The 18,907-nt window shown below is 35.7% G+C and overlaps 1 protein-coding gene across 1 annotated transcript; it reads right to left on the minus strand.

Moving 5' to 3' along the window:
- Positions 1 to 1,235: 1,235 nt before the first annotated feature.
- On the minus strand, positions 1,236 to 18,808 carry LOC108716182 (isoaspartyl peptidase/L-asparaginase). Its single transcript, XM_041562372.1, has 7 exons — positions 18,662 to 18,808; positions 14,298 to 14,503; positions 11,436 to 11,578; positions 8,806 to 8,969; positions 4,016 to 4,134; positions 2,777 to 2,887; positions 1,236 to 1,483 (listed from the first exon to the last, which is right to left on the minus strand). The coding sequence occupies exons 2-7, from the start codon at positions 14,488 to 14,490 to the stop codon at positions 1,269 to 1,271; spliced, it is 945 nt and encodes a 314-aa protein (XP_041418306.1). The 5' UTR covers positions 14,491 to 14,503; positions 18,662 to 18,808; the 3' UTR covers positions 1,236 to 1,268.
- Positions 18,809 to 18,907: the final 99 nt, after the last annotated feature.

The raw sequence follows: 18,907 nt of genomic DNA on the forward strand, positions 1-18,907 counted from the left end.
GTCAGGTGCATTTTCCCCGGTGGCCTTAATTAAACTGACATCATAAGAAAAACACTTAATTGTGGGAAGAAATACATGCCTATTGCATTTAATCCATTTACTGTTTAGACTGAACTAAGTAAATGACCCCTGTTTTCTTATTGCTTCTGTGGGATATCATATATGATATTCTGGTGCTTTCCTGTTCAATTACTAATTGTTCAGAGGACCAGTAACTAGTGATGGGCGAATTTATTCGCCAGGCGCGAATTCGCGAAAATTTGTGGCAAAAATTCGCTGGCATAAAAAAACGGGCGTCGGTGTCAAAAAAACGGGCTTCGGCGTGAAAAACGGGCGCCGGCGCCGTTTCGCGAATTTCATGCGAAATTCGCAAATTTTGCGCCGTTCCGCTTCGCCGAAAAATTAGCAAATTTCGCATGAAATTAGCGAATTTTTCTGCGAATCGAAATGGCGCAAATAAAGTAATATCTTGCATTAAAAGGAACATTAACTCAAGGGATGGAAACATAATTTTGCCTCTTTATAGGTCCCTGGTAAGGCCTCACCTGGAGTATGCAGTGCAGTTTTGGACTCCAGTTCTTAAGAAGGATATAAGTGAGCTGGAGCGAGATGAATAGAGACAAGCAATTAAACTAGTTAAAGGGATGGAAGAAATCAAGGGTAGAATGTCAAGGCTGAGGTTGTTTTCTCTGGAAAAAAGACTTTTGCGAGGGGACATGATTACACTTTACAAGTACATTAGAGGACATTATAAACAAATAGCAGGGGACATTTTTTCCTAAAAAGAGAATCGTTGTACCAGAGGCCACCTCTTCAGACTAGAAGAAAAGAACTTTCATTTGAAGCAGCGTAGGGGGTTCTTCACAGTCAGGACAGTGAGGTTGTGGAATGCACTGCCGGGTGATGTTGTGATGGCTGATTCAGTTAATGCTTTTAAAAGGAGCTCGGATGTTTTCATGGACAAGCATGATATCCAAGACTATTGTAATACTAACATCTACAAATAGTATAGATATTGGTATATATTGTTTATGTGAGTGTATGGAGGGATCAGTGACAGTCTGTGTATATATAGATGCTGGGTTTTCATTTGGAGGGGGTGAAGTTGATCAACTTTGGTCTTTTTTTTAACCCAATGTAAATTAAATGAGAATTGTATTTACTTAATGCACATAAATCAAAAACAAAACTACACCACCATGTTATCTTTCTAAACCATTTGTAAGATGGTTAAATATAATTTTCCATTTAACACATCTTCAGAGCTACTAAGAGAAATTGTCTAGAGATTCTTGAAATATTTCATCAGGGTTCAGGCCAAAGGTTAAAACTCCATCTTGAATGCTGGCCCAAGCCATTCTTTTCGTGGTAAACCGTGCTGCCCACTGTCCGTTCTTACTGACAACTACAAGCCCTCCTCTCCCATGTACTCGGTTTATCATGTACTCAAGAGCCTGGTCTGCAGCCTTCTGTGGTGTTTCACCTGCGCAATAAAAGTGTGTGTATTACACACATTCTGTATACAAATGTTACTTTTGAAGTATAAAAAGAATGTGGCATTCGTAAGAATGTTAAATAATTAACCCTGCTTCATATTGTATTAGTCATTCAAGATTTAAGATCAAGCATTCATGTGCATTCATTAAACTGGCAATGTTTCAAGGTAATGGGTTTCACTTAATGTACCAGAAACAGGCTTGTAGGAAATAAATAGCCTATTATTAAAGGAGGCAGGCTGGTAAAATACAGGGTGGCTCTTTGCCTCCTACATAAGTCGGATCTCATGAAATCACACATTAAAGTATTCATACTGGAAAATTCAGTTCTTTAAACATACGGTATCAGTTTTAGGGTTTTGCTTTCATCTAAAGTCTCCAAATGTCTTATTCAGGGGCAGAAACTGTGCTTAAACGCGTTTTGTGCCGTCACACCACTTCCTTGGAAGCAGAAAGTGTTGTGATGCCACCAAATACAAGAAACAAAAGTTAATTTATAACTTATGACACTCCATTGCCCCATGAAGATTTTCTCTCCTTAGATAAGAATAACCAGCATTCCACTTTACACCTGTTAAAGAGTTACGTAGAACTGATATTGAGCATCGCTGCAATTTTTCTTTCTATCTCAATTATGCTTCAGGCTCAGAATAATTATTAGTTCATTAGTCCAGTTTTTTCTTTATCAGGAGCATTTTAAACAGATAACTGGAAATGAACTGCAAGTAGTGATGCTGTGTGAAGAAGTAAATGCCAAATTCTGACATTTATACGTGAGATTTACAGTATGGGAAGCGAACATTTTCCTATCAGCACTCGATTTTTATAATAATATCAGTCTCTATTGTGAAATCTCTTTCTCTTGAACACTTACAACTGTATCTTAGGAACTATCCCTTTGATATGTATTTGCATTGGTTTACAGTACAGTTTGTTTACTACAGGTATGGGATCCGTTCTCTGAAAACCAGATATCCAGAAAGCTCCAAATTATGGGAAGGCTTTCTCTTGAAGAAAAATAGAGGCCAGAAGTGTTATATATCTTATTGTAAATGTATTACAGATTGTAGACTATTCTGGTTAGTGATATAATCAGTACCACAGATCATGCAATTGATAATAAACAATAGCATAACAATAGTGTATGCTATTTAGCAGAACTTACATGTTTTGGGGCTTTTTTTTATATTTACATAACATTAATGGTATGAAAAATGTTTACATTTTAGTAATTTTAGTAATTATAGGTTAGTTAATTAATGCTACTGCAGAGTTCTTACCTTGTTCCATATAAAAAAGCACAAGCCTTGCAAGAGTGACTTTCATAATAGACTCCCCATGTCCTGTGGTAGATACAGCACCAACATGATTGTCTGCATACCCTCCACAGCCTGGCAGAACAAAATATTGTTAAAGCAAGTAGCTGTGCATTGTAACAGATTAGGACAATGCCAATATACAAGCAAAGTGGTAGGCAGAAAATTAACTATCAAGAGTTGGATCCCGATTTTACGTTTTTCAGGGACTAGGAAAAAATTGTGTAAAAACCATGAAAATGGATTACTGTACTTGTAAAATCGGTGAAATGTGTTAAAGCAACTTATTCTTCAAGTACTAAAAGGATATAAATACGGGAGTCTGGTTTACTTTAAAATCTAATATTTACTGTATTAATTAGAAGGGTTAAGCATTGCAGCATTATTGTTACACTATCGGGGGAGGGCATTTGCAAGGTCAGTCACATGCCGGGCACCCTAGGCAACCTGGCTGGCAAGCCCTGCCCCTGGCCAGTAAGCCCCACCCCCTGCACGAGTGACGAGTGAAGAGATGGGCGGGGAGGTGTTAGTGACAGATGGAGGGGACAGCAATGGAGGGGAACGACACGAGAGGGGAGGGTGTCAAGAGGAAAAAAGTAAGACTGAGAGGTGCGGACTAGGGGTAAGCAGAAGACAGTTTTAGAGGTAGCTGCCCAGCGCCCCCTATTATTGCGCCCTAGGCAGCTGCCTCTTCTGCCCACTCCTAGTTCCAGCCCTGACCGTAAGCAATTGGTAGTTTGTGCATGACTATATAAGGTGCAGACTAATTGGACTAGACTATTTTCTGACAGAACCATGACAAAATATGCATCTGTTTAGTATTTTAAACATCTTCATTTCACTATTAATAACAATCGAGACGAAAACTAGCTATTTTTGGGAACATTAGAACAAAATTTTGGTTTAAAATCCGGGACACACATGATATAAAACCAAAGAAAGCATCCACTGAAATGCTAAAATATTGAAATATTGTTTTTGAATTGTAGCAGGATCACTGATATGACAATATTATTATATATTTATATATTTAGCCAAGTTATAAGATAATTATTAACTCTACTCCAGTTTCTCAACAGCTTCCATACATATGTATAGCACATTGCATTTCTCTAATAATCAAAAAAAGACAATAAAGCAACGTGTTGCAAAAACTCCAAAATTAACACTCTTTATTTTATTGTGTTTTGTATCATGCAATACCTATTATTGGACTGTCTCCAACACGACCGACCATTTTGTTTGTTATTCCTCCAGTTGATGTGGCACAGGACACATTACCCTGACAATCTATTGCCACAGCCCCAACTGTATCATGTACCCTGGAATATAAAATTCAAAGTTTTGTGAAGCAAGAGTGTTACAAATCATATTTGCAAATCTGTGATATCAGAAAAGTTTCTTAAAAACTGCAGACTAAATTTGTCCTATTGGCTTTATTGGGTTACTCTAGGTCTGGAGTAGTATATAATATAATGGTTTATTTTTAGATGTTATTTTGAAGGCTGGGTTCATTTTTGTTTTCAACAAAGCTTTGTTGTAGTTAATTGTAAATGACGGGCAGAACTTTTTTTTAACCTATTCTTGGACCCAAAATGCATAAGCAAACATCTTTATGAACAAATGTAATTTATAATTACTTTAATTATGTTGTAATTTGTCAGAAGTGATGGCTTTCTAGTTCGATTCCAACTATAGAAATAGATCTGGTATTTTAAGTGGCACCAGTTATTTTAATAGGAAATATGACAAAGAGACAGGAAAGACATCCCCCCCCCCCAGCAATTGTTGGGGGAAAACTTTGGTTTAAGAACAATGCAACATACTATAAATTAAGAAATAATGTTCTGGGTACAGTTAAACAGCATGTTTCACCTTAAAGGATTTTTTTTACCATGATACAATTTTTTTGTGTCTAAAATTGCAAATTCAAGTTTGCAGAACATGAATTTTTAAGTGCACAAAATTTGGCATCTAAAAGTTGGAAAGTTCACGTAGAAGTCAATTGGAGTTGTATTAACAAAACTAAAGTTATTTTCAATTGGAGTTCTCTAAAGTAATTTAAAATTTGGCAGACTCATTGAAAATGATGGGTTGAATATGATCTAATTTCTTTCACGTTTTCCTTTTATGTTTTTTCATGATCATATTTTTGAAAAGTTTTCTAGTTTTCAAGTTTTTTTTCAAATGAGAAGAAAACTAAAAAATTAACCTATAAAAAATCTCTTCCATAGCCACACATATGTACAGTATATTTTGTTTCTGAAGCACATATACAGTTTGTACTAGTACATCATATTTCAATGAATGTAAACCATTTTTTCTATTTTACTGGTCCTTTAAAGTACTATTTTCAGGCAGTGTTGCAAATCCCTTCTGCTAAACAGTAAGTTTAATCCCAGTTGTAATTGAGATCCTAGTATTCTGTTTTCAGATAAAAGGCTTTTCGACTGCCAGGACATTACTCAAAGTATTGTCATCAATAATGAAATAGAAAAGAGGATTAAAGGTATGAAATTAGCACATTGCTTCTTGGAAGAAGGCAGACTTTCTTATTACAGTTCTATTGAATGCTACCTTGCATTCGGTTATCACTAACGCAACCCCTCACTTGTTCCCTGTTCAGCTTTTATCTCTATAAATTCAAGGTGACAATGAAACACACTTCTGTAAAATCCTCTTGGCAGTTTTCCCTCTGCCTACTGGACTGATTTAATCCCATTCCATATGTCTGCAGTTTAAAATGGCCTTGCTGTGTAATGCAGCTCGGAATATTCCTTTTTTTCTTTAAATGTAACTTTTTGCATTGCTTTATTTTAATACCTGTTGTGATGTGCCAGGCATGCCACCATCCACATCACCTATACTACCCAATATGCATGTAGGCAATGCAGTCAACCACCTACCAGTGTCCAGTGATGGACTGGGTCTACCACCATAGTCATAGACCCTCAGGTACGTATTAAGAAAATACAACCCTGCCCTCCTGCTAGGATGTTTAAGTTAAAAATCAAAACCCCTGTACTACCCACAATTAGGTTATAATTCCCTGTGGCTACAGAATTTATTTAATGTGTGGTAGAATCCTGACGTGTCTAAAATACAGTATATAATATTATTAACCAAGGCTGATTTTATACATTTTTATTATGCAGAGAAAATGGGAGCAGATTAAATGAATAGATTAGACAGTAGAACTAAATAAATAAAAGAAGAGAGGTTTACATCATTCTTATAGATTTTGTATTCATGGATACGGTTTATGCATAATAATAGGCAAAAGCAAAGCTTAATTTTATTTTTTGTAAAGCATCTAAAATCCCTTCTGCTTCTCCAGAAAGATATTACATATATTGCTTATTTTACCATTTATATTGTATACAGCTTTGAAAATGAAAAATATGAATTATATGTTTTTTCATTCCGTAAAAACAGCAGTGGTATTATTATTTTTAACCTTTTAAATAATTGTTGACAGTTTTTGATCATAAATAAAAACGACATACTGGCAAGTTTATTTGTACAGGCTTTTTCAATTCCAAGCAAGGAATATTATAAGTTCACTAAATCATAATCAGTAAAGCAAATAAACCAAACCCAATGTTGTTTGGTCCTATATGTAACTCATATATAATAATGGTTCTGGAAACCTTGACTGTGGAAGACAGAAAGCAGTGCCATGGGTATTTTTTTCAGCTTAATAAGCTCAACTTGGACAAGGGCTTTTAATATTCTGTATAGCATGGATCAATTGTAAGGCATATCACTGTACTGCAAGTTATTACGTTTCTCAAAAATAGGGAATGCAGGCCAAGGCAATGAACTTTCTCTCTCCAAAGCTATAATACACAATTAAATAGCTGTAGCCACATCAGGAACTGGCAGAGCAAAGTGAAAAGGGTATGGGAATGTGTGCTGGAAAAATAATGATGAGTAATAGATTAGAGGGAGCTATCTTATCATGCGGAGTAGAGGGAAGTTTTTAAGGGTAAATACATTTGCATATAAAAAAAGCCAAAATACTGTAGATATTCCAGGGCAGGTCTGATCACTGGCTCATAATAATAATAAATATAATATAATAATAAAATGTCTTTGATAAAAATAAGTTGCTCAACATAAAAGAAATATTCTTAAAGCTGACTACACTTAAAACACAAATGTTACATACACATAAATATTCCAAGACCTCAACAGATGTTGATCAACATTGTGGGGGTTATTTACTAAACTCCGAATACAAAAATCATGAAAAATACCTGATTTTTTTTTTATAAAACCGGACTTTTAAAAAATCACAAATTTTTCGGAATTTATTAAACCATGAGGATGGAAAAGTCTGAATCTGAAAATCCAGCATCTCAGACCTGTCGAGGTTGCAAAAAAGTCAATGGGACAAAGTCCCAATGATTTTTGGACGTGCGCTGGTTTTCGTGCAATACCCCGAAGTTTTCAAAGTTTTTGGGTGGAAAAATTTGTGAAAATTGTATTTTTTTTGCACAAAGCAAATTTTCTGGAAAATGTTATAATAAATAAACGTAAAAAAACCCGAGCGGATTTAATCGGAGTTTATAGCAGAAAATATTGAGATAAATTTGGACTTTGATAAATAACCTCCTGTATGTAACTATTCTGAACATTGCTGCAAGCAATTGATATTGATTATTCGACAGTGTAAGACTTAGATGGTCTCTATAGGTGTCATTTATGAACGCAAGCGCAAATACCAAACTCAAAATTGTGAATACAAAAATACTTGTATCTATACACACTCATTTATACTTGTGCTTAGTGCCAAAACCTCCTGATTAAGGTGCATAGTGCAGGGCACATAAATTCATGGGAGCAGCTCTAGAATTAATACTTGCTTTGAGGAAGTTTTACTTCCATGGTTCACACACACATAACTGATTAGTACAGAATGATCACACGCCAGTTTTTTGGTGCTGCATTGCCATGCTGGAAATGACAGTCCACACATATATTGACACTAGAAAAACACACACAGATGCTTATTTACACCTGCCCTGGTAAATCACACACAAGATGCAGTACATGCTATTTTGTGGGAGCCCAGAGTAGTATGCTGAAAGCAGAAACAGAAATCTGGGTTTAGTTTTGAAGTTAGAAATGCCACACATGAAATAAAATCTTCACTCTTAAACTTCAACAAACAAAACAATTACTTGATATCCTCCAAGGGCTGTAAAGAAACAGAATACACTATCCAGAGAATTTGTGCTGGCAAAACAAAATAAAAAAATATATTTCAAAAATGAAATGTTGTGACAGTTTTATTTATACATAGACTTCTCTTACTAGGTGGAAATCCTTCTGCTCTTTTTAGAATACAAAATAGCTTGCATATCATATATTTTGTTTAGAGACGGAACTAGGTGGGGGCGGGCCCTGGTGCGGGCCGTGCGGCTGGGCCCACCCCCACCCTCTTCCGTGCGGCGCTGCAGTGGGGCGCGTGACTGCCGGGGGGCCCTGCGGGGTGCGGGCTCTGGCCCAATTGCACCCCCTGCTCCCCTGGTAGTTACGCCACTGATTTTGTTTCTTGCAGTCAAGCAGAAGATTCATCAAAAACATATTCATCGATATATTAAATATAGTTGTTTCTAAATCTCTATCAGTTATATTGTTATAGAAATAGCCCGAAAAATAGTATGTAATATGACACTTCTTTGGATATCTGGCAACTTTTTGGGCTGTTTTGTCAGTAAATTTACACAGCTCCTGGTGGCAGGAAGGGATTTCTGTACAAAAGGAGCCTTTACAACATCATTCATACTTCTGCTGTGCCATCTCATAGTTTAGCCATTATTTAAGCTATGCCATCAAAACAAAAATGTCAAACTTCCACAATATTGTAGATAAATTGTTCTTAAGGAACCTTAGCTACTTGCAGCTGAATCTACTGTTTGTACATTAGACAGCTAGGAGGTTTATTTATATTGAGCATGTCACCAATATAGTTGTATTCTACTTACTTTTCAGTATTAAAAAGGTTTGTGACACTTTGCTTATATTTATGGTACTGTTCCCATTCCTGAATGGCATGTTCTGTTACCAACTCATCTCTCGAGACTCTGGCAATATTCATCTTTTCAGCATATGCATCAGCTCCTTTTCCAGTCAACATTGTGTGCGAAGTCTATGAGAATTATAGAGAATTAGGAAGTATATTTAATGCTAAACATAAATTAAATGCATGTTTTATATTATATATGTAAAATGGTTCATATTGTTTAATGAAAATCATCCAAAGAGCGCAAAGAAAAAAAAGCCTAATCCTTGTTCCTTGGACTTGCTGAAATTACACTTAAAATATCAACATTTAAAATCTTTATTTGCCATGTTTGCACACTATACCACCACTAACTACAGAAGTTTATAATATTGCATTAACTATTGATTTTATTAATGGCAAATTTATACAATAATTTCTTGGTAAGAATTCAAAACTCTATGAACCTAAAGCTGCTCCATGTGTATTATGAACAGCAAAACAATGCAGCGCAGGCTAAGCACTCTGATCCTAGCGCTAAATCTTTAAATCTTGATTGGCTTGTGATTTAAGCCATTAAAATATTTTAAAGATATCAGAAGCTGAGTTGGGTGACAATAACGGTTGTGTACATATATATTTACAGTCTTCCTTTACCATGTAACCTTCAGCAAACAATAAGTATTTAATGCATTATTTAACTACACAAGCTCATTAAAGGAGAATTCAACCCTAAATTAAAAAAAACCCTACCCTTCTACCCTACATAGACCCCCCTCCCTCCTCCCCCCAGCCTAATTGTTACCCCGGGCAAATGCCCCTAACGTTTTACTTATCCCTCGGTGCAGATTCAGGCATCAGAGTTCACAGGCGCCGTCTTCAACCACTTCACTAATCTTTTGAATGAGACTGGCGCTTCAGCAATTTTCATGAGTTTTGGCGCATGCGCAGTTGTCACGAAACAGAAAACTGCTCCAACTGCGCATGCGCCGCCACTCTGGTCTCATTCTGAAGATTTTTGAAGAGAAGAAGATGGTGCCTTTAAACTCCGATGCCTGAATCTGCACCGAGGGGTAGTAAAATGTTGAGAGTGATATTCTGAGACAATTTGCAGTTGGTTTTTATTTTTTATTATTTGTCGTTTTTTTAGTTATCTATAGCATACTTAAAGTTAACTTAAATGTAAACCACCCCTTTAAACTCCTTATTAGTTTCTGTGTAGTGATGGGCAAATAAATTCGCCAGGCGCAAATTCGCGGCAAATAAGTTCGAACATACGCCCTGGCATCAAAAAAATTTAAACGCGCGTCAGAAAAGTCGCTTGCATCAAAACCGTTGTGTCAACACTATTCGGACGTCCATTGACTTTAAAGCCAGTGTCAAAATTGACATGAGCATCAAAATTGGTCGCGAATTTACGCGGGCGTCAAATTTTTCCCATCACTATTTCTGTGTATTATAGGACCAGGTCAAATATTGTGCGTAAACTTTTCAGTAGCGTTCTATCCCATCCACTACCCAGAGATTGTTCTCCATTTTCTGAGTTAAATTTTATGGATGTACTATATATGAAAACAAAGAAAATAAATCAAGCAAATAAACTTGTAAATTGGACGGGGGATTCTAATGTTAAATTATACAATAGACTGGGAGAATTTGTTTTAAAATTAAATCAATACCTGCCTTTTGCACTAAAGCTAAAGTAACTACGGAGATATATATTTTTTACATAGGTCCACCTCCTTCAATCATTAATATACTATGGGCTTTATGAACAGCTGGAACTTTTGAATCTAAGGAAATATTTCCATAGCTTTCATAGTACAGGTAGTATGTTTGCCCCCGTATATAACTATTGCCTTCTGTTTGTACCTGTAAGTAACCTACGAACTGAGACTGTAAGCTATACAGGGCAGGGACTTTCTCTTGTCTCTTTTACAGTTCAAATATAATCTTGAAAATAACTGTAGTTTGTATTTGTTTATATTTATATATAATACACAAAAGCCATGAATATCTTGTAAATTATTTCCTTATAAACGGTGAGTTCTGATGTCATCAGTTATAAACGGTGAGTTCTGATGTCATTTCTGTCACATGACTCACTGAAACTTGTGTATTATAATAAATAAAGAACCCCCAGTTGTAAAATATGAGGATATTAGAAGTTACCTCGGAGTTCCATGACCTGTATAAAAACACTCCGCCTTCGGCCTCGTGTTTTTATATGGTCATGGAGCTCCTCGGTAACTTATAATATCCTTATATTTTACAAGAGGGGGTACTTTATTCACTATATATTTTATTGTTGTATTAATATCGATCTGTTATGTTAATTATTTAATGAATTATTTAATGCACAGCACTGCATGTACAATAAAAATATACATATAGATACATACAGTATGCAGAGAGACACAATGTAATTGAAATGTGTGAGCACATACTGTAAAAGCTCTTTTTACTTTGCCTAGAAATACTTTATGAGCAAAAGTGTGCATTGTTCTCGCCATGGTTATTGATTACATCTTAGCAACTTTCTACTACTTTAGTAACTTGCTACGCTACTGTTCTTACCAAGTACACTGACATCCTATTAAAATGTTTACTAACCTTTTCTAGGACTGTACGAGCAAATGTGATTGGATTTGAAATATTTTTAATGCAGGAGACAGAACCGGCAGCAAGATTTTTGCCATCCATTATGACTGCGTCAAGCTCGACATCACCATCAGCATTCAGTACAGCACCGTGACCTGCAGGAAGCAATTCAGTTTGTAACAAAAACAAACGCATATGCCCTAAAGCTTTCAGGACAAATCAGACAAGCAATTTCATAGCTGTTTACTATAATCATTCCGACAGCTATTTGGAACTTATATTTGCTTTCATTGTCACAAGCTTCTTAGTAAATAAAAACCTTGCGGCAACAAGCAAGACTTTGTTTTTCTTTTGTTTAAAAACATTTATTAATTTATTTCATTTGTACAGTTTAAGTTAGCAGGGCAATGATTTCCCCATATGACACTTACTAAATGCTTTTCTTCACACCTGAGTTACTCGCAGAAAAACATGAATTTTAAAATAGCCCTGCCTTGTTAGTAGGAAATGTCCAGAGAAAAAGGCTGTAAATGTTGTTCTATAGTAAATAATGTAAATGCTTAATATATGCATGTAGAAATCTAGTTACAGACATCAATAAACATTCTGTAGGGAGTTTTAGTGGTCTTATTGTTCACTATGGGTGCCCTCATGTTAGTTGTTGGTAGTAACCTTAGAACTGACCATGTTCAAACCCCAGTTTTGTAGGAAGGCTCAAGGTAGCCTTAGGAACCATAAGAAGGAGGTTGAAGCTGGAAAGTCCACCAGAACTATCCAAGCAGAGGCCAGAGAAGGAGTCAGAACCAAGAAAGGGGCCTGTGAGCCTTAAAGAATAACTAAATCCTAAAAATGTATATGTTGAAAAAATGCCATATTTTATATACTGCACTTATTGCATCAGCCTAAAGTTTCAGCTTGTCAATAGCAGCAATGATCCAGGACTTCAAAATTGTCGCAGGGGTTCACCATCTTGGAAAGTGTCCGCAAAACTCACATGCTCAGAGGGCTCTGAGCAGCTGTTGGGAAGCTAAGCTTAGGGGTCATCACAAATTTACAAGCAGAACATTAGGGTTGTCTGTAATATAAGCCGATGCTACAAGGCTGTTTATGAAATTTTGATGCAAATTGCACTGGTTCTCAGCTGCCATGTAGTAATTATCTGTATTACGTACTAATCAGCCTTATATTATGACATTTATATTCTATGTGTACTGTATATTGTGAGTTGGTCCCTAAGCTCAGTAAGTGACAGCAGCACAGAGCATGTGCAGTGAATCAGCAGAAAAGAAGATGGAGAGCTACTGGGGCATATTTGGAAGCACAGATCTTCCCTGCTAAAGGGTTGTGTTTGCCTGGGCTGGTACAGAAGCCCAAAACATAATGTACAACATTTCTAGCCTATTTCTTTAGTTAGACTTTAGTTCTCCTTTAAGAGATCCATGTAGCAAGTGACTACAAAGAGGTCTGCCCAGAGATGCCTAGGTTTACCAGTAGCCCATAATATGACCTAGCTGGGAAAACAACCACCTGCTGGGGGCCCCAATCAGAGCATCCTTAAAAGACCAGTAACATAAAAAAACAATCCATTGTGCGGCGCTCAATTTCTCCTCCCTGCCTTCTATAGGAGATAGCTAGGGAGGAGAAATCCAGCGCTACACATTGGATCGGCGCCCTGTCGCCGTTTCTGACGCAAGCAGAGAATCCGTAAGTAATTTCTTAATAAAGAATTTGCGAATTTAAACTTAAAACTTCCTTGGGGTTTTTTTTCCGTTAAGTAGAAGCAAATTTTTTTTAAAGAGACAGGTAATCAAATGTAGTAATTTAGTAAATGCAGTTCTAGTGTGTTAAAGTACTGCTTGAAGATATACAGAGACTGTACCATTTTTACTATAAGTACTTTTAATAAAACTACGGTGGGACTTATTTCTGCAAAGATTGTTTCATTTACTATGTTTAGGGGTAGTGCTAAGGGGTCATTGACACCTTCTAAAACAAATGATTAGTGAGGTTACAAATGTATTGTTATTGCTGCTGTTTATTACTCATTTTTCTGTTCAGGACCCCTCCATTCATATTCTAGTTTCTCATTCAAACCAACACATAGGGGCACATTTACAAAGCTCGAGTGAAGGATTCGAATTAAAAAAACTTCGAATTTCGAAGTGTTTTTTTGGCTACTTCGACCATCGAATGGGCTACTTCGACCTTCGACTACGACTTCGACTACGAATCGAACGATTCGAACTAAAAATCGTTCGACTATTCGACCATTCGATAATCGAAGTACTGTCTCTTTAAGAAAAACTTCGACCCCCTAGTTCGGCAGCTAAAAGCTACCGAACTCAATGTTAGCCTATGGGGAAGGTCCCCATAGGCTTGCCTGCGTTTTTTTGATCGAAGGATATTCCTTCGATCGTTGGATTAAAATCCTTCGAATCGTTCGATCGCAGGATTTGCGCTAAATCGTTCGACTTCGATATTCGAAGTCGAACGATTTTAGTTCCTGGTCGAATATCGAGGGTTAATTAACCCTCGATATTCGACCCTTAGTAAATCTGCCCCATAGTCTCCAGAGTAATAAATAATAAAAAAACAAAAAAAACAATTACAAATTGTCTCAGAATAGCATATCTACATCATAGTAAAAGTTAATTGAAAGGAGAACAATGCTTTTAAAATAAATGCCATATAAAACTGTATTATTATCGTTAGTTAATGTAATGGGTGCTTTTTAGTGTCTGAGAATATTTTGTTAGTTTTTACATTTTTACAAAATTATCAGTACAAGATTTATACGTTTTAAATATTCCTTGGTCACTCATTGATTTGCTAAAGTATATTTACAAAAAAAAAAGCATATAGATGTACTCAAACCTGCATCAAAACTTATATCATCTTCCAATACCCGCACAGCAGATTCAACAGCCTGCATGCTGCTCCCTCTGTTTACAAGGACCGAGTATCCGCATTTTGCTGCATTTTTTACACCAATTTTGCTGCATTCTGCAAGATGATCAGGGATTGCCCAAGCACCACCATGGATCACTATAACTGGTTTCAAATCCATTTTATTTTTGGAACTAAAAGTAAAAATGAAATATTGATGTGATATACTGTACTATAATAGGAAAAAGGCTCATATTTTCCAGTGTATGATGCATATCTTATAATTAGAATAGATCAATAATATAATGTGTAGAATATGAAAGCAGAAGGAAAATAATGTGTTACAGAAAAATATGCAGTCTATCATCCTTAGCTACCTTAGAAATGTTTTGCTGCTGCTTTCTTTTATAGAATTACTATGTAGGAGTATATTTATCATGCTGCATAAAAAGTGGAGTGAAATATTACTGGTGATGTTGCTCATTGCAACCAATCACATCTTTGCTTTTGTTTTATAACTATTGAAATCTAATTGCTGATTGGTTGCTCTGGGCAACATCACTGGTAATGCTTCACTCCATTTTTTACATAGCATGATAAATAGGTCCTTTAGGGGGTTATTTATCAAGGTCCGAATTTATTTCAATATCGGCTGCTACAAACTCTAAGCCACTCGGGTTTTTAACGCTTATTTATTATTACATTTTCCTGAAAATTTGCTTTGCGGTAAATACTCAGATTTTCCCGGTTTTTTCGGAGGTTTCACCCGATTTTCACGATTTTTTCAGAGTTTTCAACCGAAACCTCAGATTTTTGCCCGAAACCTCCGAAAACTTCGGGGTTTGGCACGAGACCCAGCGCAAATCAATAAAATCATTGGGACTTCTCCCATTGATTTATATGCAACCTCGACAGGTCTGAGATGCCAGGATTTCAGATTCTGAGTTTTCCACCCTCGGGGTTTAATAAATTCTGAAAAATTTGTGAATTTTTAAGAACACGATTTTATAAAAAAAAAAATCAAGAATTTTTCATGATTTTTGATTTCAGGGCTTAGTAAATAACCCCCTTAGTGTTGTATCCTCCCATTCCTTTTATCCTCAGTGTGGCAATCACCAGCTCCTGTCTCTCGTAGTATAAAAATAGTGACAGTAACTGCTTTTGTTCTCCTCAGTAAGGGCATTGAATTGCAACTCTTTTGAAAATATATACACAGAATTAGAGATATTCCCTATGCCATTTTTAGGAAACTAAATTTTAGCCTAAAAAACATGCCACTTAAAGGAGAAGGAAAGCCTTCTTGCACTTGGGGGTGCCAAATGTTAGGCACCCCCGTGAATATATTTACTTACCTGAAACCCCAGGCTGATACTCCTATCAGCAGAAAACTGCACCGGCCCGGGGTTCTTCCAGTAAGCACCACGGAGCGATCCTCTCCTGTCTTCCTCTTTCTTCGAACGGCTGCGCATGCGCAGTAGAGTGAAAAGCCGAACCTTAACTAAAAAGTCGGCTATTTTGTTCTACTGTGCATGCGTCTCCCCCTGGGAAATTGAAGAAACAAGAAGCCGGAAGAGGATCACTCTGTGGTGCTCGCTGGAATAACCCCGGGCCGGTGCAGTTTTCTGCTGATAGGAGCACCGACCTGGGGTTTCAGGTAAATAAATACAATCACTTGGTGGTGCATAACATTTGGTACCCCCAAGTGCAAGACAACTTTCTTTTTCCTTTAACATCCATTCTTTGTAGGCATCAGTAAAAAAGTACCACAGATCTGATTTGTGTTGAAGATAAAAAGTTCAAGATAAATTCAAACATGAAGTGGTTTTTGCGGAATTCAAAAATTCAAGCTATTTTTGTTATTCTGTTGAAGCAAAATAAAAAAAAATGCAATCACATTATGCTACAGTGGAGATTAATTACAGAGTTTGAAGGATCAAAGAAAATATTATCGGAGAAAAGTCACAATTACATTTTGACGATTAAGCTAGTTTTCCCCCTAAAATCTAATTTGAATAAATATTTAATATGTTTTTTTCTCTCTGTTTTATTTACTTTATAATGCTGCAGTTATGTCCATGGTATAAACTGACACTCTTAAAGGCGAACAGTTCTCAAAGAAAATGTTTAACTTTTAAAACAAGAGAAAAAGTAATCTTAAGTCAATCTTTACATTTTAAATTAATGATTAAAGCAGAGTTTGAGCAAAGTTCAGTGTTAACAGAACATACATTTCATATCACAAAGCTACAGATCTTTATGAGGGCTGGAAAAATGAACTTTTCAGTATGATGTAGACAGCAGTCTTGATTTTTTTTTTTTTGGAATTGAAACTGCTGTGGTGGCTAGGGCTTATTTTCCAAGCAACTAGCCAACTATGGCAATGTCAGAATGAAGGTGTACAGGAAATGGTCTGAAACTATTGATCAATAATATAAGAATAACAATAAAATTGATCCCTTACTGTCTTACTGCCTTTGGCTGCCAGGGTCACTCACCCTGAGATTTAGACAGTATTTTCAGACTATAGTCAGGCAGACAAGAAACCGTAACCAAGCATTGCAAATATACATCTGAATTTTAATTATATATATATATATATATATATATATATATATATATATATATATATATATATATATATATATATATGGAAAGAAGATCAGCACTCTCTGTAGTTTTGGTGAAAATTGTGTTGATTTATTAATCAAGAATCACATCTTATCCGACGTTTCGGTCCCACATGGGGACCTTTCTCAAGGATCCTTGAGAAAGGTCCCCATGTGGGACCGAAACGTCGGATAAGATGTGATTCTTGATTAATAAATCAACACAATTTTCACCAAAACTACAGAGAGTGCTGATCTTCTTTCCACATATGCATTACGTTTGGATCGTGCACCTCTGGCTTCATTCTTTGGTTTGAGTGCAGGCACTGTGGGACTCTATATATATATATATATATATATATATATATATATATATATATATATATATATATATATATATATATATATATATATATATATATATATATAGAAGATGGGTTACCGGCACTCACGATTATACAGTATATTCTGCCTGAGTGTCAACCACAACAATTGTAGTATTAGACATAGCAAGAAGTCGCACTCACAGGATTTAGTAGGAAAAACAGATTTTTTTTTTATTATCAAAGCCCTCAAAGGCACAACTAACGTTTCGGCTGACTCCTCACTCCTGACGCCTTGGCTGAGGAGTCAGCTGAAACGTTAGTTGTGCCTTTGAGGGCGTTGATAAAAAAAAAATATAAATATATATATATTTATATAGGTAATGCTAGAATGCACATAAAAAATAAATAAAACAAGTTAGGGACCGCCATTCGGGGTTTACCTTGACGTGGTATGGTGGCTTATCAATTTTATGATCATAACTTTGTAACAAAATAACCCCTGTTTTGGGTACATATGCAGTAGCATTTATTATACTTATATATATATATATATATATATACTTTAAAGCCTTTAGAGTGCTCCCACAACCCCCCTGTTTTGATATTGTATATATATATATATATATATATATATATATATATATATATATATATATATATATATATATATATATATATATACTGTGTTTATATTTAGAAAATATTATATTTAGAAATATAGTGAGGCAAAATGCATTTCCATGTAGTGGGTATTTATATTATCCAGAGCTTGCTTACTATACCCTCAACATGGTTACATGCCAAAGAAAAAATAGCATAACAGGGTATAAGCTATGTTTAATATTATGTTCATGAGTTGCATCCAGTGTACCAGGCTATTCAGGCTAGTCACATGCTTTAATAAAACATAAAATATGAATTTAAATGTCATAACAACCACACAAAGTTATACTAACCTGCAGCTACTCTAATCACTATAGTACCAGCGTATTATGAAGAAAACATGGATTTCACCTAATATACAAAAGTCTAAACTTTCAACTATGCATTTAATATATATATTTAACTTATAAATACACTTTATCAAGAGTTCAAATATTGGGGATATTATGGCTCATTTACATCTGCTTTAATTGACCCCATACATTTTAGGTACATATGCTCAAGCCTGTGCCTCGCACTTCATATTTGCGCTCAGTTTAGCTCCAACTTCACCATCTTGCTGCAATTACAATGGAATTATGGGGAAATGCTACTATTTGGGTAAAAAGCATTGTGAATTGCATTCAAAACTGAACTTTGTGCATTGCTTGTAAATATTGTTTTTGCAACTTGTATATTTAGCTTTCAGAAAACCTGACTTCACAAAGATCCAAACATTTAAGTTGAAAGAACAGTATAATTGTATCAATTACATTACCTGTAGTTTGAAATGTAACCTTTCAAGTTCCTTATAACAGTTTAGCAAAAAAGAAAGCTTAACAATGTCCAAATGTGTTCATTGTAAATATTCTTCTTCCATTCCTTCTGTAGTTGGTACCTCTGTTCCTCTGTTCTTGTACAATTATATCAATGAGGCTTGTATTGGCGCTGACATACTAAACCTGTTAATAATTCTCTATGAGCTGTGACAAATCTGTATTTTTCAGCTGGAATGCAAAGCTTT

This window comes from Xenopus laevis, chromosome 5L (assembly GCF_017654675.1).
Source record: "Xenopus laevis strain J_2021 chromosome 5L, Xenopus_laevis_v10.1, whole genome shotgun sequence".
Taxonomy (NCBI): Eukaryota; Metazoa; Chordata; class Amphibia; order Anura; family Pipidae; genus Xenopus; species Xenopus laevis.